We start from the raw sequence: 25,111 nt of genomic DNA, 5'->3' as shown, positions 1-25,111 counted from the left end.
ATTTAAATGCAACATGTCGAAAGCAGAACATTTTTTTTTCCTCTTACTTCACTTTAATGAGTTACCTTTTCCTTCAGAGTAGCAACTTTTTCTGTTAGGTCATTGATGGCTGTTTTCTGCTCAGTGTTCTCCACTTCATATGCACTGCATTTCTTTAAGACTTCATTGAGCTTAGTATTAAAAAATAAAGTCAACGCAATAAAATATATCAAATTACATTTAAAATGTAACACAAGTTATAATACTGAGCTTACATAACACTGGAGTTTATACCTTGAAATTAATACAGAAGGATTACTTATTGGCCCAATAAAATACAAACACTTTTGTGTAAAACAAAAAAATACTTAATTGTCCAAAGCAACATAGAGAGAGCTCTGCGTTGGGTATAAGAAATCTTTACACCCAACTTGAAGTACAGCAGTTACATGAAGTAAATAAAACTGCTTTGAAGCAAAAGAGCAAAAGCTTTCAGACAGGGAAAACAGCAATATTACTGCTGGAACAGAAGTAAGTAAAATACTATTTAAGAAAAAACTTTAACTCACCTTTTGTTCAGTATGCACGAACTTTTCACCAAGCTCTTTGTTTAGAAGATCCTTTTCTTGAAGCAGTTTCCTCAAAGTTTCGATTTGCTCTAGTTTTTCTGTCGTGCTCAACAGTTTTTGTTCTCTTTCCCCAAGAGAAGTTTCAAGAAAGCTATTTCTGTCATTTAATCTAACAAGAAAATATGTATTTAGAGCATTGAGAATTTTGTTTTGAAAACAAAGCTTGCTTTAAGCTTTCCAGGCTTATTAACCCCAAACTATGTTCCTAAAAAATTAATTATTTATACACTTTACATTTAAACTTCCAAAAATAATATGAACTACAAACAGAAGCAGGAATCAAGTAACTGATTTTCAAGCTTTCTAATAGATTATACTCCCCGTAGCTCACTAGATGTTTAAACTTAAAGCAAAGAAAGCTAATCCTGCATGGAGTTGTAAAGAACATTTACTTTACCCTTTCAGCTGCTCATTCAAACCAGAGATTAGAATTTGATGCTTTTCGGCATCTCGTGTTTGTTGGTTACGTAATTGGGCAAGCTGAGTTTGCAAACGTTCGTTTTCATTCTGCAACAAAACAACAATGAAGAGAATTATTGCTCACAAATGTCCAGAATAGCATAAGAGAACTGGAGTCCTGAAAACCTGCCTCTTCAGGGTATTTACATTCTACACAGTAATAGAGACACATTCTAGCATATGAGCAGATATCAGTGCAAAAATACAACTGTATACCCAAAACAACACACACACACACACACTCATACTGTGTTAAGGTAGCTTACTTATCTTAACAGGGGAAGCTATTGCTTTGAAAAAACACTCTCCACATTGGTTTGAAGACAGTACCAAAACTGCAATTTTCTTGGCATATTTTTTTCAGTTTGAAGGAATGCAAAAACCTGCAGGAGACTAGAATAATATATGGGCAGTTGTGGAGAAAAAGAAGAAGAAAAAGCAAGCTTCATTCACACAGCCAGGTTTTTTTGTACAGTATAAATCTCCTACTCTAGTCAGATTCACTGCAATTCAAAAGTAAAACCATAAAAAAAAATTCAGCAACGTCAACCAAAAACCAAAAGCAGAACACACATATAGAATCAACAGCAAATAGGACAAACATGGCAAACTTGTCACCTCTAGTGAAAATAAGCTAGCGCTTTGGAGGATCAAAACACACCTGTACCGCCCTCAATAGCTGCCTTTCTTCCTCTACACCAAATGTTACCTGTATTGAAAGGCTTTGTTACAAAAGTCTCAAATATTAATTAATACATCTTGCATCTCAATATTAATAATAAATTCATTTTTTATATATGCAATTTAACAAAGAACTGTGAGGCATGTACCAATGCAGAGGAGTTTGAGAAAGAGATCAGTTGTGTCATTTTGTGAAAACTAGGCTTAAAGAATATCACATACAATTTACCAGTCAAGCACTATTAAAAATAACTTCCAATAAATGTTTTGTTTACTTTTCCTTTTGGTGCATTTTATATACGTGTGCACATATGTGTACATATATGTGTATGCATGCATACTTATAAATAAAAGAATTTTCAGGGACATGAGGTGGATTTATGCCAGCAGCAACAAAATCTTGACCTTCTGATAAAGGCCTTTACAGAGCATGATGAAAATCATGTTGCCTTTCAGCACGTTCCTACAACAAATAAGAAAGCTTCCTTCCAAACTGCTTCACAGTTTCTCTGTGTGATGACTTCTACTTTTGCTGAACAAAAGTGACAGGCTTAAGTGACAGCATGAAACACTATGAACGTGTACTCTCTTTCAACATAAAGTACAAAACAGGCTTTAGACACTTTGCTAGCTGGAAACTAACATTTTTGCCTTACTGTGGGCCATGATTATATGAATATAAACAGAGAACTAAATAATTCTCTTTGCAACAGATTTTACACAACTGCAAAAGCTCACCTGAAGAGCCTCCATTCTACCTTGAAGCTGCAATCTATCTTCCAAATCCTGACAACGCTCTTCTAGACACAGAATTTGTTCCTGCAGTTGATTTCTTTCCAATTCCAACTCTTCAACTACAGTCCGTAAACCTACTTAAGTCAAAAAGGAAAAATTGTATTTCAAGAAAGGTCTTAACAATTCCCGAAGTCTAGAAATGGCTTTCAGCTTTACTTTCTCATTCTCATTGATGTTGGGCACATTCAGCTCCCAACCATTTCCAATGGGTCCTGCACATCCAAAAAGCAGACAATGAAAGTATCCTACACTTTTCAAAAACTAAAATCAACCTGCATAGCTCAAGAACTCTTAGAGAACTTGGCAAAAGTATCCTAACCGGTACTGTGGCTCAACCAGTAACTTGGCTTATGTTGCTTTAATCACTAGCTAATTGTGTACTTGTAGGATCAGATTCTAGAGAGGCCTCTGAAGACACCCACAGGCATCTAAAGGTCAATGGATAGCTACCTCTGGATACCTCAATTGGACCCCTGGTTCCTACAGTTAATAGGGTCCTCTGAAACTCAGGGTGAAGTATTAGAGCTAATAAATTAATAAACAAAGTAAACTGGACTGTATCAAATCCACAAGGGAATCTACTCCATTTTACCAATAAGATGTAATTTCAGCCTTTGTCATAGATATATAAAAAAAAAATTAAAAAACTAGATCTCTGAGATTAAAACTGAAACGATACAACAATTCTGTTCTGCAACATACAGTCATATAGGTTGGAAACACATTCACAGAAACAAGACTAATAACTTAAAAACACATATGATCTTGCCACATAGGATATTTGATGGACACCAGGGCTCAACTAATCCCAGTGTTTAACCATATTTATATCCTACTTTTGAATCAAAACTAGGCAGTTCATCCAGCACGCACATGCTTCAAAATGAAACAGAAGAAAATGCAAGCCAAAAAAATTCAACAAAGATTAGAATACACCACAAATGGCTTGTTAGTTGAATTTGAAAACAAAAATAGACACAAAATACAGATGCTGTGCATGCTTTAATAAACTGTCTAGTCGCTATCACACCTGCATTAGGTGAAGTGTACTCTGGCCACCAACCTCCCATGTTTTCTCCTTCAGTTGAATCAGTGCTATCCAAGGTGACATTCAACTCTTGAAAGCATTGTTTTCTATCAAAGCTGTATTCTTCCTATGCACAAAACATGAAAGTGAAGTTTAATTAAAAGAAGAGAAGAAGCAAGGCTAAAATACATATTCAGTTATTAAAAGGGTATTTTCAATTAAAAATCCTGAAGCCCAGCAAGTGATTCAGGTGCTAAATATAAGCATGTAGTATCACTGTGGACACCAGAGTAATTGCCCAGCAGCCAATTGTTGTTCCAGAAAAGTCAAGGTCTCCCACAGGTTTTGTATAGTATCTGCCAGGCCTCTGAAGATACCCACAGGCATCTAAAGGTCAATGGATAGCTACCTCTGGATACCTCAATTGGACCCCTGGTTTCTACAGTTAATAGGGTCCTCTGAAACTCAGGGTGAAGTATTAGAGCTAATAAACATAAAATTATTCTTCCAATGAAATATCAATGTGACACTGACAGCCTTAATTCTTCTTATAAAAGATTATGATTTTTTTTCTTACAAGTAACATCACCAACTACCTAGAAGACGATCTGAATGACCTGATACTATTTACAGATTATTCAGTAATGATCCACTGACAAAAAAATTTGTAAAGGCTGTATTTAGAACAAAAACAGCCTTTGCATATTAAACATGTACATAGGTTCAAGCATGTGAATTGCTTCATAGGATAGCTCTTCATTATTTCAGTGTAAAATTGAGTAGATTCATGACTCAAGAAATAGAAAGGTATGATGCCATTAGAGCTTCTCCTCATCTTCCGGCTACATACACGATCATTTATTTTACCACCAAAACCACTTACTTATGTCTGTCTACCTTTCAGTTACATGACTGGTTTAAACACATTAAGGGCTTAAGAACTTAAGTGTAAAGCGCTATATAAATAATAAGACTTTCCATGTTTTTAATTAGCATACATGTAAAAATAGACTCTCATACCCTCTAACCCACCTGAAGCTTCCTGCTGGTCTGGTTGCTTTTTCTTCTTGCCTGGTGTAGCCTGCCAATTCCTTGAACTGTGGTCAGTTCCTCCTCCAGCTCCTGTTGCCCTGAGACTATGGCTGGATCAGAGCAGCCAGGAAAGAACCAGTCATCCTCAATCAGTTTTGTGCCACAGGAAAGCAATTACATTTATATCAGACACTACTACAGAAAAAGAGATCAGGGACAGACCAAAGTCCCTATGAATGAATGACAGGAACAAGATTATAGAAGCAATCTATTGCACTCACCTTGAGATTTCCCTCCAACAATGCTATGTAGAACATAAGAAAAAAGTCTGCATATCTCACTAAGAGGAAGCAAACTGAAGTCTAACTTTACTTATTCATCAGCTCTAAAAGAAGACTTTACAGAAGAGACTGGGAGGGGTGAGGTTATGTTGATACTAGAAGAATACAACCAATTAAAATGCCAAATTACACCTCATTTCAATTTACCAGGTTAAATTTACCAGGTTAAAAATACCTAAGTTGTATAACAAAGCCATCAGCTGAGACAGCTGTAATTTTTATAAACTAAACAACCACATGCATTTCTATCAAAATGAGATGTGTCCCTCTCAACTTTAATTTTAGTGTTAGCTACAAAGTCAGAGAGTTTGAGGAAGTCACAAGCATGTGTTACCGTGCAAACTGGCATCAAAATCATCTAATGAGACATTAATACCATCCTTTTCAAGGCAAATACAGAATCACTTGCAAATACACACACTAAATAAATTCAGAATATGAAAATTTAAGTATGTATCCTGTTCACTGTTAGAAATGAATTTTCATTTTAAGTACATTCCCATCTGTTTTGTGATATGACAAAACATGTTTGGGGTGACAGATTAGAAAACAGATGTTTCATGCAAAGCAGACAAAACAGAAAAGCCAGTGCAAAGAAATGAAAATAAAGGCGGCTCCATACTTTAATTGAAGAGGTAACACATCTACATAAATTCGATTTTCGACTTAACCATATCAATCCACCATTGTCCTCACAGCCCATAAAATTCAGAAAACTGGTATCTGTGCACCAGTGAGGTAAAAAACAAACTATTAGGAGATTCAGTCCTACTGGGAATTCTCAGCTTTCATCCGAGTTGTACCAGGATAACTTGGACCACAAATATCATTAAAACACACTTTGGTAACACCTATTAACTGTAATTAGGAGTTCTTCCTGTAATATTTTGCAATTGTATACTGAACCGTGTAAAAAAATTGGAGGAAAAAAAGTTGATGACTTCAAAAAACCTTTTGAATAGGACTGCTAAACTGTATTTTACTTTTTGGGTTTAATTACACTGTGGTTTCTTGCACTGTCACTTTATCAGGGCTTGTTTTGCACATCTTTGTTTTCAAATATGGATTCTAAAATTATTAATTTTTAAAATCATAATACACATTTCTTCAAAGCTGTAAAAATAAATGTCTTTCTGATCCCATGCCTTAAATCTCTCTTTGCAAGAAATATCATTGTAGTCAGAACAACTCAAGGAGCAAGTGCTATTTCAGATAAGTATACGAATTTGATCCCTTCTCTGAAAAAACAAATTCAAATTTCTTAAAGTTGATCTCCATGCAATCTGTTTTTAAGTATAATCATAAAGCATGATACATGGTCCTTTAGTAACCCAAATCATCAAATACTTGATAGTGAAAAAAAAGAATGAAATTACCATTGTCACATCAAAAGTGACAATATCAATGGAGAAAGCATTTTTCTTATCTGAAGGTATTAGAAATCAAAGCTTTAGAATGATTTAGAACACTTCGGCAAGTGTTAAAATGCCTCCAGGTAAATTCAGCATTGCTTTAACAACAGTTAGTAAGTAAATATATTTTCTGTATTTTACAACAACTTAAGAAGCCTTTGATTTGCAATTATATCTAACATAAAAACTGAAATACTTTCCAGAATACTCTTCTTCTGATACACACTGTATTTAAATTAACTAATTATGTGTCTACATTTCCTGGTGTGACTGTTCACACCAAGTATCACAATCTTTATTGGTTTGCAGGTGAAACAAGCCAGAGTCTATAAATGGTATCAATACTGCCATCCTCTAGGCTTACACAGCTCCCTGCACATTCATTCTAACACAGACAACTGCCATATATGGCAAATTCCCATTGTCTATTCCATGCATGGAATGAGTAGTAGCGTTATAAATTGCTTAAAATATTAGTAATATTAATGCATGCAAAGTTCTGCAATTTATGGGAGGGAATATATATATATATATGTTTTAAATATCACTGAATTTCACATACTCTTAAAAATATCTAAATAAATTTGATTCTTACTTAGTTACAACTAATGGCAGCAAGCCAAGAAATTTTTCTTCAAATAAGGTTACAATATAAATATGAAATCAGCTATTACTATAAAGAAGAATGCAGAAAGATGATTCAGTTAATATAAATAAAGTCATAGGCATTGCAAGGGGGAAAAAAATCAAGATAAAAACAGCATTTGCTACATGTATTACTAAAAACCACATACCATCAATGACAAATCTTATAAGGTACTGTTGGCAATTTCCTCAAAAGAGGCATCAACAGAAGAAATCAGCAACAGTATATTACAAGTTGCCATCGCTGCAGGAACCTGCATGCACAAAACTGATGGGAAACTATGTTCTCACTGGCTGACCAAATCACAGTGGAGGGTAGGAGTGGAGGGGGAAGGGACGCTGAGTGCTCATCAGGTGTAACGGCAGGAAAAAAAGAAACAGAAAGGTCATGCTTACCCCAAGGGGAAAAAAAACAAAATTAAACATGGACTGATGCAGATGAAATTTTACAACTGTTATTAATATTGCATGTGGATCTGTAGTTGCCACAGATGAGATAACAGGTACTTTTAATGAAGGGAATATTATTCTCTTACAATGCCCAAAGCATTACGTGCACAAATCCCTCAAAAAGAACAGACGTGATTCTTAAAACATTTATATGCTTACACTGAACTTTAAATTGATCATGTAAATGAAAAATAATTCAATCACAGATTAAAAGAGACTACCCAAATTAACTAACTGTATTAATTATAATGGTAGGTTGTGCACATTAAAATGTGCCATTAATCCACACACAGCTAAATAAAAGGAGAAAAGTTATAATAAAGTACTAGACGACATGGAAAATGAACACTAAAACTATCTGAAATTTAACTTAACTTTTATAGGTTTTAATAGGAACTGCTTCATTTTCTCATTAACTGTTTTATTAATAATTTAGGAAAGTATAAAACTTGAGACTACCTGACATATTATTACTTTCTGTAGGTAATTTTTTTTTTTTTTTTTTTTACCCCAGCCCCAAATGATTACCAATTACTGTTATTCAATTGATCTATACAGGTGACGCTTATTAACAGATTCCTAAATGTTCTAAAAAGGTTTCTGATTGACAATATTTTGAAGAGATCTATAATGAGCTTGCAACTCAGGTACATTTTATTAAAGCACCATCTTCTATCATCAAGTTCTGACCAACACTATAGTTCCCATTCGTATGTAGACAGCAAGCTTCCAAAGCAAGTTCAAGCAGTCGTAAAGAGCAGTAACTCAGATGGCAAATAGATTAAGCACATCTACTCATAAAAATATGAAAAGGATGAATTTATGAAACAGATTCAAGGAAATAGGACAAAGTAGAAATTGCAAGCTTAAGCAATTTCACTGGCTATATACATCTTATGACTACACAAATGAATCATGGCGGAATATATCAATTTAATCTGAACTTCTGCAGACACAGATGACACAATCACCTAGTTTTATCGTAAATAAAATAATTCACCTTCTCTCTCCTCTTCAATCTGAGCCATTTGCAAAGCCATAGCAGACTTGACTTCTCTGACTTGATCATGGGACTCCTCGGACTCTGGTACAATCTCTTGCCATTCCAACAGCTGACTCTGCAATTCATCCACACTACCTGATTCACTGGCCTAACAAGAGAAGTTGGGCATGAAAAATATATTTACCAAATCCCACTGCAAATGTAACAGACATTGTAAGTTCGCAAACCACTCACAGGGAAAACAATCCATTATAATTCACCACTTTGCATAAACCAAAATCCCATGAAAATAAAGCAGATAATTATCATGGTAGATTATGTAAAAAGCAAGTCTTATCATTTAGTAATATATGTAGAATACTATTGTTGGTTGCACTTTTAATGTGAAAAAAAATTTAAGCCAAAAATGGCTTTTTTAACCAAAATATTTTTGTCGCAAGTTTTCATCTACAACGATGTCTCATAGAAAAAGAAAAAAAAATTCAACTTTATTTATGTGGGAAAATAAACCTTTATTACCTTTTTTCTTAACCAGAATTAGTAAAAATGTTTCCGTCTTCCCATCAAAATAAAAACTATTGCAAGATTTTACCCCACAAAAACCACTCCAACTTCTCTACAAAATTTAAAATATATATTGGGGGGGGGGCAAAATACATTAATCTGTTTTAAACTAGTTCTGCTGCTAGTACAAAATTACTGTGATTAATGTATACATCTAAAGTCCTTTAGTAAAATTTTCTGATTCTTCTCACTTTGTCATCTGGACCTGTACATTTGTTAAGATTTTTGCCTGTTATTTGCTTGCTGAAAGCTATCCAGATTGCATAGAAAATAGCAGCAACATGTGATAACTTATGTGAAATGCAACTAAATAAATAGTAAACTGTTAAGAAAATGTAATTTAAGGTATGTGAAGAAGTCGGTAGAAATCAATCTTTAAGTAATTCAAAGCTTGTTATCCAACTGGACAGTTGCTGACATCATGTCAGTTTTGTATATTAGTAAATTAGTTTTCCACTCCAAGATCCAGCTAACACACTTTTGAAAGTATAATTAGCACCGTTTGAGCTAATAAATCATTCATATAAACCAATTTTAAGCAGTTAACCTGTGAAGCAGCTCTCTTTGTAACTTGGTCAAGATCAGCTTGCAACTTCCTTTGCTGCTCTTCATAGACTTCCAGCTTAGTCAACAATTCTTCTACAAAAACAATATATTAGGTTCATTAGGACACAAAACTAACAGGAAGATCAGTCAAAATTTGAAAGTAACATTCAAAATTAAAATTCAGGTGAGGATTTATTTTAATTGAAAGACTTCTGCTGGGCTATGCTGCCCATCTAACTACTAAATTGATTTCTTGATTATTAAATACAGATGAATGCTTTAAATCTAAATAACTAACAACTTAGACTGGTGGACTGAAAATTCCACCATCTTCAGTTTACAAAAAGGGAGCTGGAAAAAATATCACAACATGAAATGGAAAACCCCTCACACAGCTTCATTTTAAGCTTAGTTCCCTCTCTAGGGAAATTCTCCCTCAAATACTTGCAGAAGGAAAAATATTTGAGATAATTCTTCATTTACTTAAAAGCTCACAACTCTTAAAGTTTATTGTAATACTCTCAGATCTTCCAAATATATTTGTTCTTGCTTTTCATCCTAAGAAGATGCCTTTTGCACTTAATGGAAAAGTTTACGCACATTCTGCCAAAGCCTAAGTCTAAACACATCAAGGGCTGAAGTGTTATGCACAGGTAGATTTAGGGAAGGAAAAGTTGACTTGTAATTCTGACTTAAGCACTCTATGCTATTGTTCACGTTTGCACGAAGCTACTTCGTAATCTGTAAATAAAACAAACAAAAAAACAGAAAAAACACTTTAAAAATTATTCCTGTTAAAACGAACACAAGAAAATCCATTTATCTTTGTCACTTTACTTTGAATCATCCTCAGCAGAAAACAAAAAACAAGTAATTCAAAAGATATATATATTTTTTTTTTACCATTTTGAGTTCTGATTTCATGTAACGACTGCAGTTTTGACTGTAGTTCTTTCTTTTCAGTTTCTAATTCTGAGACACGATTGTTTAAGGCAGATATGTCATTATTCTTTGATGAAAACTAAAGGAGAAAGTAGTTAAAAGTTTTTCAAATGCATCAAGATACCAGAAACACAGTAAAGTCAATGCAACTTTTTAAATGATTTTTTAATATGATTTAGAATAGCTGTTTTTCTAGTATTTGAAAGTACAATAAACTAGTTAGTCTCTAACAGATTTACTTTGAATGCTGATAATACCAGTTGGTACTATTTTTTGTTGAAATTTTCTCTTGTATCAACATTTAACATCCATCCAAATTTTATATATTTATTCATATGTAAGGATACTTTGAAGAAATTCTTTTAATATTCTATTCACATTATATTTCACTTTTTCCAATCGGATCTACAAGCACAGTAGATTCAAAAACAGGCATTTAATATTAAATACAAAATGTTACACATACATTTTTCAGTTCATCCTCCAGTTGTTTGATTCTTGATTTAGACCAAGCCTTCATTTTCAGAAACTTAGCTTCAGATTTGCTGGCCTCTTCTGTTTTCAATTTCACTTGTACTAAGAAACAGACATAAAAATTATTTTAAACCCTAGAAAGATTATTAATGCAATTGGAGTACTTCTCAAGATCTATGTTTAACTCCATTACTAAAAGTAATTAACATTTTTACAAGACAATTTAGACAGCTTTTGCATTTAGAGAAGAAAAACATAACACCAGGAAACGTAGGGTGAAATTTACAGTTCATGAGATTATTTTGTTATGCCTAAAGCCTTCACCATCATAGTATTTGAGTACTGATACTTCTTAATTAGTTTGGAGATAACTCTTCCATTGAATTTGATGAAGTTCTACTTGCAACAGGTATGAACTTGGCATAAAATAGGTAACGGTGTGGAAAAGGAACCCTTCATATATAAGGATTACATTTAAATAGGATACCTTCTAATTCTTCCATCTTTTCTTTGGTTACAGATTCCAGATCTCTAACTTCTTCTGAGTTATTCTGTCCATTACCACTTAATTCTGCCACTTGTTTCTTAAGCTGAAACAGGGCCTGATCTTTTTCTTGCAGCTCAGTTTCATGTTTCTCTTGAATTTCATGCAGTTCAGCACTATATTTCTCCCGAACTTTTGTCATTTCAAGCTCGTGTTTCTCCATCATGTCTCTTAACTGGGCTCTCATTACATGTTTCTCAGCATCCAGTTTTGACTGGAGGTTTTCTTTTTCAGACAGAAGATGTTTCAGGTTTTCATTAACCTCCTATTTAAAAAAAAAAAAAAAATCTCTTTTATATTTTAACACAAAGTTTTTTCAGTACCACTGTCAAATATTATATCTTTATTCCTATATACCTCTCCAAATGTTATAATCAAAAATCAGTGCTTCTGTTGGTCAGCTGGCTCTACAACAAATACTTCAGTTGTGACTTTTGCAAGGCATTAGCTGAGACTCCAATAAAAGGACATCACGATTTGAGTCAAAACTATATTCAACCTCTTTCATAGGTCAAATGGAATAAAAAAAGAAGAATGTTTGGTTCTATGCAGTATAAAAAAAATGGAAGAAGATCTCTCTAATGGTGATACCAAAGATAAAGAATGCTGGCTACAATTCCATCCAGATGTTGTTACCTGCCTCCTCAGAAATTAGTGAATTGTGATTTAATTCATCTTTACACTCTGTTTTATTGATAGTTCTCTTGCTTATTCTATTTTTAATGCCTTCACATTAGTTATTTTAATATATAAAGAGGCAGAAAAGACTGCAGATCACTGTAATGGAAAAGTCTACTCATATTAGACATGCTGTACAGCAACTACTTTCAAGATACATAAAACTTATGTATCATAGGAATATAAACTGTCCAAGTAAAGAAGCTGTGCAGAAAACAGAGTGAACATTTTCAAACATGATTAAAACTGCTTATGTAAATAAATAAAGGTTTCCTGCTTTTTTCTTTCTTAATACTAAGGCCGAGGTTGCATTCCTGCTTAAACTGCTTCAAATTAATGCTGCCATAGTCCAGCCTTCCTCCTACCCACAAGGTGTGCATTTCTGTCCCCACAGTGTGCTAGCATTACAGTACCATCTATTCCTGCAGTACCTCTGTGTAGGAAGATACGTCTAACCCAGACAAAAATCTAACTCAGAAGGAAAAAAAAACTCAGCATAAGGCAAAGGACAAGAATGAATGGAAAAGACAAATGAAGCACCAGTTTATCTAGGCTTAAACTGCCATGGAACTTAACCACCTGAGCAGGACAGTACAAATCACCTCTACCTGACTATGTATTTGAAACTATTTCTAACAGATTTTGATTCTGACAGCCCTCTTAATAAGATGAGAATTTGCTGAAAAGATTATAGCTAAAATGCTGGACCTAGCACCCGTCATTTCCTGGACAGGCTATAGTGTGCCTGTTTCAGCAAAGAGTCCTAAAATCCTATCTGAGAGACCACAATGTCCTTTTTCTACATTGTTGAACTGAAGTAGCAGCACTCAAAGGTTCATGCTAGGTGCTTAAACACAAAGAATCTTGATAAGCTTGATTGCTTTTGCAATCAGTAGAAACACTTTCAAAGGAAAAGCACGCTGCTAGCAAAACATTCTCTTTGAAAAGTCTCAGTTTTGGAGTTCGCTCCAGTAGCTAACTAGAGAAACTGAAATCTTGGACAGCAAAAAGCCTTCCTTACATGGCGAGTTCCCAAAATGAATAAAGACAAGCTAAGGGTGTCATTTGACAGTGCTATATTTTATGGGCTTTACTTTTTCTTTAAGTTCGTTTCCTAACTGAAATTCATATTTGATTGCCCAACTATGGTTGATTAGCACATGTCAAAGCCTCCGAGAGCACTGGGTAAACACTTCATGCAAAATTATCTTTTGTACAAAACCAAATAGCTTTTTGAATTCGTTACTGACCAGATGAGTTGAGTGGTCCATATAAGCTATTTCTTACTTTCAATTGCTGGTCCTTGGCATCCAGTTCTTTTTGCAACATGTCTATGACCTGTGTCCTTCCCAGCATGACTTCTTCCTTTTCATGGAGCTTCTGTTTCAAGGCCTTTAGTAACTAGCAAAAAAAATAAAAAATAAAAATAAAAAATCAAGCAATCAATAAAGGAGTTAAAACTTTCACAGAATGACAGAATGGTTGAGGTTGAAAGAGACCTCTGGAGATCATCTAGTCCAACCCCCCTGCTTAAGCAGGGTCACCTACAGCATGTTTCCAAGGATTGTGTTCAGGCAGTTTTTGAGTATCTCCAAGGAAGGAGACTTCACAACCTCTCTCAGTAACCTGTTCCAGCACTCAGTCACCCTCACAGTAAAAAGGTTTTCCCTCGTGTTCAGATGGAATTTCCTGTGTTTCAGTTTGTGCCCATTGCCTCTCATCCTATCGCTGGGCACAACTGAAAAGAGTCTGGCCCCATCCTCTTGACATCCTCCCTTAAGATACTTGTACACGTTAATAAGATCCACTCTCAGCCTTCTCCAGGCTGAACAGTCCCAGCTCTCTCAGCCTTTCCTCATATGAGAGATGCTCCTGTTCCTTAATCATCTTAGTAGCCCTTTGCTGGACTTGCTCCAGTAATTCCCTGTCTCTCTTGTATTGGAGAGCCCAGAATTGGACACAGCACTCCAGGTGTGGCCTCACCAGGGCCAAGTAGAAGGGGAGGATCACCTCCCTCAACCTGCTGGCAATGCTCTTCCTAATGCAGGCCAGGATACCATTGGCCTTCTTGGCCACAAGGGCACATTGCTGCCTCATGGTCAACTTGTCCACCAGGATCTTCTCCTCCTCTCTCTCTCTCTCTCTCTCTCTCTTTCAGAAGAGAAAGAAAAAGACTTAACTTTATTTTTTTCCCAACCAGACATCTGAATTGTGTGCAGAACTTATTAATTATATGATTCCAAATTTCCCATGGCTAAGTCAAAACAAGCTACAGTGTTTCCAAACCAACATACCTGTTCTAGGTCAGCACTTGCGTCAGATTTAGCAGCTAATTTAAAGAGCTCCTGCTCATGCTTTTCTCTCTGTGCTTCCAGTTCCTTTTCCTTTTCCTGGATAATATTTTGAAACATACAAACCTGAAAACATATAGAAATTAAATATGAAACTAGTCCATGAGGTTATATTAAAAGTACACTGAATTGTCTAATTAAAAGTACAGTGAGATAACAGTCTATCTTAAGTCTAAATTTTGCTTCCACTTAACAGTCTACACAGTGATTTGGAAGTCAGTGGTGCATGTAGATAAACCCTCAACTTCAATGAAATTTGTCTCAATTTCACAGTAGCAAACTTTAAATGAGAAGGATATTATTATTAATCCTTGTTAACATCACAGATCTCCACTTTCACTTCTTGGATGCCACTGTTCTGATACTTATTTCATTTCCAAAAGTTCACACAGACCACATCCATTTCTAGCATGTTTCTATGAATTAATCCCAAGTGGCAGCTTTGAAACATAGTTGCCTCCCCCCTCAAATACTTGTATTCTTCTTCCAGTGTGTCTTCATTAGCTACCTTATGATTTTTATAAGAACTGGATATAACTCTGAGGAACTTGCTAATGATACTTTGAATAAAAATTCAAGATTCTTTTTCAACATAAGCACTTTTTCACATAAAGTCCTACCCAGATTTCTAGATGAGTGAGTACACTGTGCTCATCAAGATGGCTTTTATAGTCTCCACTGTTTCTCTTCCTTTATTTTCTGTATCAAAATTAATACCTATGTGGTACTAAACAGGGGCAGTCATGTTCAGGATCAAAGTAGTATTTCTGGTACAGGTAAATAAACATCAAATGATGTAGGCAATACTGAGATGAACAGTTTTGCACATGGTAGAACTTAAATTCTGAAGTGTCAAGCACGTTACACTGAAATCTGAGGCTTAACTTCAGAGGAGGCTGGAAGAGCCTCATAGCACCAAGAAACGGACGATGTGTTCCCTAGTTCCAATTTATTTATTTTTTTTAATATTATTTAAGGAGCTGTTGTTTGTCCTGGCCTGTTTACCAGCCACTAACTTTTCTAGAAAAGTTCCCCATTAAGTATACCAAACTTTTTCAGCTTTTTTCCCCAAAGTCAATCAGGAGGAAAATACAATTTTTTCAATGCTCCCACGCTCAAAAGTGTGCCAGACAGCTCACAGCACAAGTGAAAGCAATCTGCCAATTAGCCATATTGTGATAATAGTTAAAATAATCCAAAAACACTAGTAGCCACTGCACGTGTACATTTTTGGCAGCACAACATCAGATGTAGTGAAATAAGGAAGAGAGGTTTGGCAGTTGTTTGACTAGAACTCTGCACAACTCATTTCACCCTGCTACACGTTAATTCCTCTGTTCCCAACCGTTAGCCACATCTTTGAAGTCCTTCCTCACACAATGCTTTCATCTTCAGTTATCACTAGCACAAAATACCTACTGTTTCATTATTCTCATTTCATCTAATCACCAGCTCAATCTTCACTCAAGAATCCTCCAAAGGTAAGAATAGCATTTCTTAGTGAAAATAGTTCTTAGTGAAGTTAGACAGAAGTTCTTGAGATAGTGGCAGCACAGCCAGGATACTACTTCTTCCACCAAAGAATGTAAACATTTTACAGTGGGTTTACTTACATTTTCCATGTATGTAGCTTCTCTTTCTTGGAAACGCTCTCTTTCTTTATTTTGATTATTTTTAAGACTCTCAATCTGTTCCTGGAACAAGCTACACTTTTCTTCACTGTCTCCAACCTTCTTGGTAAGATTCTGAACCAGAATCTCCATGCTTCGTAGTGATGATTCTTTCATGGACAGCTGATTCTTCAGAATGCAAACCATAAAACAATTAGAGGAATGTACCCAGGAAACAGACAAAGCAATCATCGTGAAGCTAACTACTAGCGCCTTCTTCAGTTAAAGCATTAAAATCTAAATTCAGGTCTGCTTTTAAGTGAAATCTGTCAGCATAATACTGCAAAACATTTCAAGATTCTCCTATAAATGATTCTGGAAAAGAAGCAAACAAATGCAGATCTATTAACATAAATGAAAATAATCAATAGAGAAATTTTATTCACATGAATAACTGCAGAGGATTTGTGCTTCAGAGCAGGATCCACTGTATAACACATCAGAATTTGCTGATTCCTTGAAACATCTATGGAGATTTTATAATTGAGTTTCTAATATGATACCTTCAATTCTTCATCGGGCAAGAATATTTCACTAGCAACACCACCTGATCCACATGCTATCTGTAAATCAATGATATAGGCATCTCTTTCAGCTAACTTCTTTTCCTTTTCTGCTAGCATGGCATCCATTTCAGCCCCTCGACAGTGCTGGGCCTCCAACTCAGCATTCTGAAAATGAAAAGAGGGCATTTAACCTATACGTCTATCATCTACAGCATAGAAGACAGGATTGAACTGTTTATCTCCTTATTGCCTATTTTAGGATACTGAAACAATTAAAATCAAATTTACAGCCTGAATCTATTTTGACTATCAATCATTTAATTAGTAAGCCTCTTTCTCTCTGAAGTACTGCAGCATTCATATTCATGCAGCTTTCCACAGTCAACAGTAATGTCCACAGACCAGATCACCGCACAGAACAACTATAAACCATAAAATGAAATCATTCCTTGCTTACATTTCTTCCTGTTATGACTTATTTTTTCCAACAAGAAAAACAGAAGCAAAACAGCATTTTCATTCAAAATGAGAGATTTAAAGCTAACATTAACCCACAAAGTTCACATTTTTGTTTGTCTATTCCATTTCTGTTCAAACTGCTATAAAAGCATACTTGAGGCCTCAGTGTTCACTGAAGACACAAATGAGAGAATTCTCACTGCATTGGCCTAGGCAGGTTGTTCTCTGTCTTCTCAGTAGAGAACGTTCTCAGCATGTGTGTCAGGTCTTTAAATATAATCCACACCACGAATGTGAAAAAAACATACACTTAGCATCATATAAAACACCACCTTTTTTTGCAACTCTTCATTTTTTTGTATGATCTGGGATTCTAGTTCTTCAATTCTCCTTCTCAGCACTAATATTTTCCCACGATTTGCAGCAGCATTTTCCTGGTCGCCATCTCTTGATGCCTGCAAGGGCAGGAAGGTTTACATTCCATAATTAAGTAATGACTGACTTCTGCACCTCTACCTGTTCAAACAGTACGGGTGAAAAAAAGTGGAGTTTACTCATGGTTCATGTTTCAGTTCTCTCATATTTTAAGTATTCCAAGTAGAAACTAGCCAAAGCAGAAACAGTATTTATATCAAGCTTCTAAAAATCTTCAGATTTTAATTATTAATGATAGTCATTGAGGCAAAGTGGATTGAAACATGCTACAAGGGCATACAATTCCTCTGACAAGTGTAATCTGTATAATCCAGTCCGAGGAACAAGGAAGTATTTGGGGGGGACTTTTCTTTAAGTGTAAATTAAACAGCTCCAAAGAACAACGTTTCTAACCAAAATTCAGTAGGTACAAATACTGAGTTACAGAAATTATTTGCCTTTACAAAAAATATCCAAATCCAATTGCTAAGAATATGTTTTACTAGAAAAATAGATCGGAAGCATAAATAATCAGCTACTCCATGCTTTGGAGGACATGTTGGGACTCCAATAGACTGATCTATCTCTGTCCCATTTCAGCATCTCTTTAAAAAAAGAAGCAACCTAGAAACATTAAAGCCTCACTGAAGTTATTTTGTAAGTTCTATGAAGTCAAAATATGTTACTTTAAAGATATACAAGTCTACTCAAACCTCTCCATTACTAAAAACAGGTTTTAAAATCTCTGAATCTGTTAACAGTAGAACACTGGTCTCTTAAATGAGAGATTCTTACGCATTTACGTTTTGCTACCAATACCATTTTTACATTTCTATTTTTATCTTGGATGTTAAAATAAACAAGTTAGTTTTGTTCTCACTTTTCCTCATCAACTTATCTTCCTGATTCATGCGTTAAAAGTTTGAGCTGCAAATATTAAAGACAAAGGTTAGTAAAAAAAAAAATAGGAATGAGTTAGAAACACAGAGATGGACAAAGAACACCTGCACACCCTACCATGATCCTAATCTGACTCAGCTCAAAATTTAGACTTCGGTTCCACGTTTGGGTACAGCACACAGTTTTTTGCAGCATCACAGAAATTATGTCTACTTTTAAATGTAAGGACACTTACTTTTTTTTGTTCTGCTTTTGCCTCTAGGCCTCCTGATGCCGATAACTGTTTCTTAAGTTCTTCCAACTGTGAGGTTAGAGATGCGACCTTGGCTTTGTTTTGCAGCTTTACTTTGGAAAGTTTGGCATCAGCAGATTCCTTTTCCTCCTGCGAACACCAGAGTAATGAAGGAATGAAATTAATATGTGAACAACTGCATCCTTCAATCCTCCCATTAAAAAAAAACAACAAAAAAAACCAAAACCCCCCAAGGAATCTAAAATAATTACCAAAAAATCTTTCCTCTGAAGAGACATTACTACGACCTGTGCTACAGGTCTGCGTATAGAAAACAATCTCCCTTTCATGATTTAAACTTTCTGCACATGGATATTATTACTATATAGAATCCACAGCATTATGATACAATGTCAATACAATGTTAAGGCTTACATTTTTAACAAGAACATTGATTTAGGATTCTTTTATTTTTTGATGCCCAAAGACGGACAGTTTCATAACACTACAATAGCAGATTTTATTTTGTTTAAGGGAGAGCCTTAATTTATAAGTTTTAGAAAATTTCATATGTTAACACTTGATTTTTACTCTCCACAGAAGACAATTTCTAAAAAGCATAAAAAATACTCTTTCGCAGGAACAGACCAGACTTACTGCTGTTTAAAAAAATCACACAGAATGACAAATCCTCAAAAGTCTTCAGGACATTACATATAAATTCCTTCTAGTAACACCAGTCAAAAGCAGAGGATAACATGTAGTAGCATTAACAATATATGACTACTATAAAACAAAAAAAAATTTATAATGGAAGAAGAAATTTGAAAAATATCTATAGAAACTCAGTTTGAGGTAAATTGGCACTCTACTAAATGTCCAGTAATGATYGGGATGGCATTTTTTCCATATATAGCCTAAAATGACCATGAGTTTCTCTGAAAGTCAGTCTGAAATTGGTATTTGTCCCTTACATTTATTAAATGCACCTGTTCTTACAAGGAACACGTTGCTTGTGTAATACCCAAACTGGGTTACAATTTTAGAAACAGAAGATGCATTGGCAAAAAGCTCTAACATCCAAGAAACATAACCAACTAACTGTGAACGCCGCTTCCTGTTTTCCTACAGCTGATCTACCTGACTTTAAACTTGTGTCCCAGAAAACGACTAAAGCCTTTTTCTTATTTCTTTTTCTTTGAACCGTCCTTTTGACAAGACGACACACAGAGTACCTTTAACTGCTGGTCTTTACTGTGAAGCTCCGCATCCTTCTCTCTGACGAGCTCCTTTAGCTGTGCCACCAGCTGCTCAGTGCTCCTCAGCTGCTCCATGAGATCAGCCAGCGACATGCTGCCCACGTGCTCCGAGCCAGCAGCCTGCAGACATTAAGTTCACTTTGAAGAAACAAAACAGTGCAAACAACACTGTTTGTGCAAAACCTGTCATTAGCTTTTTAGCACGTTCAAATCTTATTGGAGCACACTACTAAAACTCACACATACTATCCAGACAGTTTTTAGCTAGTCTGATAGATACAATAGCAGAAGGGCTGATACAGAATCTCATTTAAAAGATTTCATAACATAACCATAATAATCTGATTTCTTCTGTGCAAAAAAACTCCTAACAGTTTAGTCAGAAAAATATGCTAGTACATTTGAACATGATAAAGCAATTCCTGTATTTTCCCATCTTCAGGGACTCCTTTCAGTACCTTCCTTTTCCTCATCTTTATAAACCCATGTCTAGATTACAAATTCTTATGAGCAACAATTTTCCCCTCTGTCTTCCTGAAAATCACCTAAGTCCTGTGTGTATTAACAAACAAAATCTTTCAAGAACATTTGCTCTATCCAGCACTTCTAATGCAGCTTAAGTTTTTAAGGAAGAAGCAAAAAAACAGCGTTCTTCACCTTTCCATCAATAAGTTCTCATAAAATAAACTTGAACACAATTACAGTAATAGATCATTTCAAATAAAAAAGTGAGGGGGGGAGCCTCATTTTGGATGGTTAAAGAAAACCACAAAAATAACAAATAGTTACACTGAATGACAACCAATTTTATGTACAAGGACTCCTTTACTCAGGAATACTGCCACAAGTCTAGCAGAGAACTTCCTTCCAATAACATGAAATTATAAATCTTAGAAGTTGGGTTAGGAATATTTACTTGGAATACAGCAAAACAGTCAAAGCCTGTTGGTATTTAAAACTGAGCTTCCTCATTTACTGGATTTTCATCATAATTTCCAGTAATAGTGTTCTTGAACTTACTGGTGATAAAATATTTATATTGAACATACTGTACATGAAAAACACAGTTGCAACAAAGTTTATGTAATTTCTACAGATGTTTTCCTAAAGCAAGATAAGCATAGCAAAGAGGAATCAAGCAGCTGTATTACACACGGAGAATTAAACACCAAGCAGACTGGAAGCAAGAAGCCAACTTGACTTGGCATCCTAACACTGAATCTTGGTAAAACCAGTTAAGAAACTTCCTTATAAAAAGCAAATATGATTAGTATATCCTCAATTCAAAATTTTCTACTTCAGAAGTTTTAAAGAATATGTCATTTTAATAGTAATTCAATACTTACTACTGGTTTTGAAGAAGAATCATCTCCACTACCCCATTTCCACATAGTTTCAAGATGGCTATGAGAAAATAAAGAAAATAATATCACAGTAAATATCAGTGACACTCAGATAACTAGTTAACTTGTACTTCTCTCCACATATGTGAGTGTAAAATACTTGAAGCTAACTCAAAATGGTTGTTAAATTCCGACAGCAACTCTGATTGCTCCCATTGGTAGTTGCTGGGAAAGAATAAAATTAGTATTGTTGTGTATTATGCCTTTTCTAAAAACTGCAAATCAGTTAAGTGTCAATACTACAAAAAAACCCCCTGAAAACTAGTCTCAAAAATAAAAATGCCATAAAGTATTATTCAGCATAGGTGCCATTTCCACAGAGAAAAAAAATGAACAAACCATATATAGCTTGCTAATATCTAACCTGACCTTAAACAGACTCTACTTGCCATGGCTGTACAACAGGGATTATGTCAATGCACATTTCTATAAAATCATACATAAAGAGTAAAAACATTGAAGAAGTCCATACTGCATTAATTGCTATGTAACTGCTGCATATCTGACACGTGAAATGAAGGTTGCAACCCTTGATATCATGGATCAACATCTGAAACGTCAGCATCTGAAACTCCAGGAACAGCAAGTGTTCATTGTTTCTCTTGTTCAGAACGGAGCCCCACGAATTTCTAAATGGTACCAAAGTATCAGACTTGCACATAACTACACTCTTTGATCACGGCAAGCTGTAGTTTCGTAATAAACACAAGTGCCAGAATATGGTTTTAAAAAACAAAACCTCCAAAACCAAATAGGTACAAGGCAGCTCAAAGTTTCAGAAAGACCTTTACTGAATAACAATGACAAGCTTGGACGAGAAAAAAATTGGCAAAGTCTTTAAAACAGCTCATGCAATATTTTCCAAATTGTGTCTTGGAGATGTATATTAAGGGCAGAATAACATATCTTGCTCTACCTCTGGATTATATTCCAAATAGCAGCATGAAGGGAGAAGCCGAGCTGTAACTGTTCAATAAGTCTCATGCTGAACTAGTAATGTCCAAAGAAAAATAATCTGTCCCTTCTAAACTGTATTACTTTCTTTTGAAATATGCACGCACAGGGTATCAGTCAATGCTACTGAATTTGGAAAACAGTTTATAATAAAACATTAGCACATAGTTTATCTTAAAAAGTAAGCAGAACGATAGCAGAGGCTGCTTTTAAAGCTGTTTAACATTACTAAGCTAAAACCAGGAATCATAGGCTGAAAACTATGGCCTTCGTTATCTACAAGGTCAAACTAGATTATGCTAAAAATCTTTTCTAACATTAAAAATCAACAAACCAGATACAGGCTTGGGGAAGGGAATTACAGAACTTGTAAGTAAACATCTCTCCCATAACTCCTCCAGGGCCATAAGATCAAATCTGCTCTCAGTAAAAAGCTCCATTTCCAGATACATAAAAGGGTTACCTACATACAAAGAGGGCAGAATGACTCACTAAATGTAATGGTAATGCATTTACATTTTACTGATGAATATTTTAGCTCATTTCCAGCTTTGACTGATACAATCACTTTGATTCATTTCATGTACCAGTTTTCCTACCTAAATATCTTATTACTACTTTCTGATGTATTTTTACTTATATTAGGGATTTACTGTTGACAAGTTCTCCAAATCAAGCCGGGAAACAAAACTGAACAAATTTTCTTTACCCAGCATGAAGTCAACCAATAATGGTTTTTGCTTTTCTTCTGAGATACACACAACAAAGTAAAGCACTGAATCTGCTGAAACTGCAATCTGAAAGCTGGAATACTTAATTCAATCCCTTCTCCTTGCAGTACATTTAAACAGAATTTTTTTTTTTTTTTAATCACCATTTTCCCTCCTTTGGAAGCCTATTTCCTGGGCAGAGCATTATCAGTCATCCAGCATAAGAGAAGCAGTGAGCATCAGTTATCTATGGTTACTTCTCTGAAGTTTTCTCAGTGATAGATAATTTGTCTTTTCCCAGCAAGTTCAAACTCCTCACCTTCATTTTCATGGTTCCATGCTACCTCGTCACTGCTAGAAGCTCATCCTGCTCTTCCTCTTACATATTCTACTGTATCAATATTATTGCCATCCACTATGCACTCATTTCCTTTAATCTCTTCTTCATTAAAAAGCAACAGGCAGGATACTCAAACCTTTCACAAATTGTGGGAGATGTAAGAGAAGGCCTGCTTAACTTCAGGAAACAATTTCTCCTAATGCTTGAAATACAACTCAGAACTTTTGGTTCTTCTCACAATAGGATGCTACCAAAAAGAAAAGTCCCACATGCAGCTGTGCTTTCGTATCCCTCCTGCCACAGACAAACACAGCTAAAAAATAAAAATAAAAAAAAATCTAATCATGTATTCATCTGGGTAGTTTAGTTCCCTGAGTTGGACAACACAGGGCCCAGCACAAGGGCAATGATGATACTCACACAACGGTGGACAGACTGGAAGGCAAGACACATTTCAGCAGTACCTCATATTTAGGCAGTCACAGAGCCCCCCCAGCTTGAGCATGAATAATCTACATGGCAGGTTACTGGCCCCTGTAACAAACACCTACTCAGATGACTTTCTAAACAGAGAAGGAGCCCACTGACTCCCACAGAACTACTCACATGTGCCTAATCTGCCCTTCATCTGTTCAAAATCATTCTGATATAAAAATGGCTTGAACGAGCAATCATTTGAGTTCTCATTATGAAGCTATTGTATGCTAAAGTAAGGTATTGAAGCTGAGGTATGACTTTTCCCCTTCTTTTCTAGAAATAAGAACTATGAGAGGAAACACTGAGACAGAGCTGCTCTCCCCTTATTACCAAGCATGGTAAGGGTAGTTCCCTTTCTGTCCTCTTCCACGAGACCACAATAGAAAAACAAATATTAACAGAGGTGTGTAAAAACTCAGATAAATGTTTTATTATTTTAAGTCCATTTCCTGGAATAATTTTGTGCTTGAAACATGCAGGTTGAAAGAAAACCATTTTAATATATTTGTTTTCTCACCATATCTGCATGAGTTTGCTTCTATCCATAGATCTCCCTGTTTGATGGCTTGCCAAGAAGCTGATTCTTTTGATGAATTAAGTTAAACTTGTTCTCAAATGGTCTGTACGATCTCTATTACTTACAAGCTCCTGGACAAGAATTGCACAAATGTATGACACGCAGCAAAGAAGAACAAACACTGAAGCCATGTTAATCGGACTACAAGCAGTTTGTAAAATTAATATAAATGTACATTTATACAGCGATCGTGTCTCTTACAAACACCGTATTTTTTAATAATATTGATTACACTTTCCCTTAAAAATAATGCTTCCTTTGTAGCACATACTTTTTACAATGCATCAGCGGAGAAAGAAAGTATCAGTGCAAAGGGCACAGTGAAACGCAGGTGCACCGTGCTGCTCAGAGTTACACATGTCAATCTGAGCAGCCGGACGAGGTTGGTTCAGACCGGCGTTTCTTCAGGCGAGAAGCTGCGCGGCCCTAAAAGCAGACGGGGACCCAGATGCGCCGGGGGGCGCAGTGTCCCCCCCGCCCTCCCCCTCCCCGATTTCCACGCCCGCGGCAGGTACAGCTACCGCTTTGCCATTACGCTAGCATCAACGTGGCGTCCGCGAACGCACCAAAAAGCCCAGTTTTCAACTTTATAACTTACGGACGAGAAGGGTCAGTCGGCGCCGGTGCTTTTCTGCTAGCTGGGCCCTCCCGCCGCAGC

At 35.6% G+C, this 25,111-nt stretch overlaps 1 protein-coding gene across 2 annotated transcripts in view; it reads right to left on the bottom strand.

The window, feature by feature from the left end:
- LOC112977260 (golgin subfamily B member 1-like) overlaps positions 1-25,094 on the bottom strand; it is a 46,680-nt gene extending 21,586 nt beyond the window's left edge. Inside the window, exons 1-21 of one of the 2 annotated variants that reach the window (XM_026089377.1) lie at positions 25,052-25,094; positions 21,339-21,396; positions 19,969-20,112; positions 18,737-18,883; positions 17,520-17,642; positions 16,726-16,893; positions 16,166-16,351; positions 14,496-14,618; positions 13,489-13,602; positions 11,467-11,788; positions 10,972-11,081; positions 10,467-10,584; positions 9,565-9,656; positions 8,451-8,601; positions 4,603-4,757; positions 3,574-3,697; positions 2,487-2,617; positions 1,729-1,776; positions 1,006-1,115; positions 549-717; positions 66-170 (exon numbers count right to left, since the gene is read on the bottom strand). In XM_026089377.1, coding sequence (XP_025945162.1) covers positions 66-170; positions 549-717; positions 1,006-1,115; positions 1,729-1,776; positions 2,487-2,617; positions 3,574-3,697; positions 4,603-4,757; positions 8,451-8,601; positions 9,565-9,656; positions 10,467-10,584; positions 10,972-11,081; positions 11,467-11,788; positions 13,489-13,602; positions 14,496-14,618; positions 16,166-16,351; positions 16,726-16,893; positions 17,520-17,642; positions 18,737-18,883; positions 19,969-20,112; positions 21,339-21,383 — 2,685 coding nt within the window. In that variant the 5' untranslated portion in view covers positions 21,384-21,396; positions 25,052-25,094. Of the gene's footprint in view, positions 1-65; positions 171-548; positions 718-1,005; positions 1,116-1,728; positions 1,777-2,486; positions 2,618-3,573; positions 3,698-4,602; positions 4,758-8,450; positions 8,602-9,564; positions 9,657-10,466; positions 10,585-10,971; positions 11,082-11,466; positions 11,789-13,488; positions 13,603-14,495; positions 14,619-16,165; positions 16,352-16,725; positions 16,894-17,519; positions 17,643-18,736; positions 18,884-19,968; positions 20,113-21,338; positions 21,397-24,393; positions 24,489-25,051 lie in introns of those variants that run through there. The other variant, XM_026089376.1, reaches the window with a different exon arrangement.
- Between the last annotated feature and the right edge of the window lie 17 nt (positions 25,095-25,111).

This window comes from Apteryx rowi, unplaced genomic scaffold (assembly GCF_003343035.1).
Source record: "Apteryx rowi isolate R43461 unplaced genomic scaffold, aptRow1 scaffold_81, whole genome shotgun sequence".
NCBI classification, from domain to species: Eukaryota; Metazoa; Chordata; class Aves; order Apterygiformes; family Apterygidae; genus Apteryx; species Apteryx rowi.
This window is presented reverse-complemented; position numbering and strand designations above follow the sequence as displayed.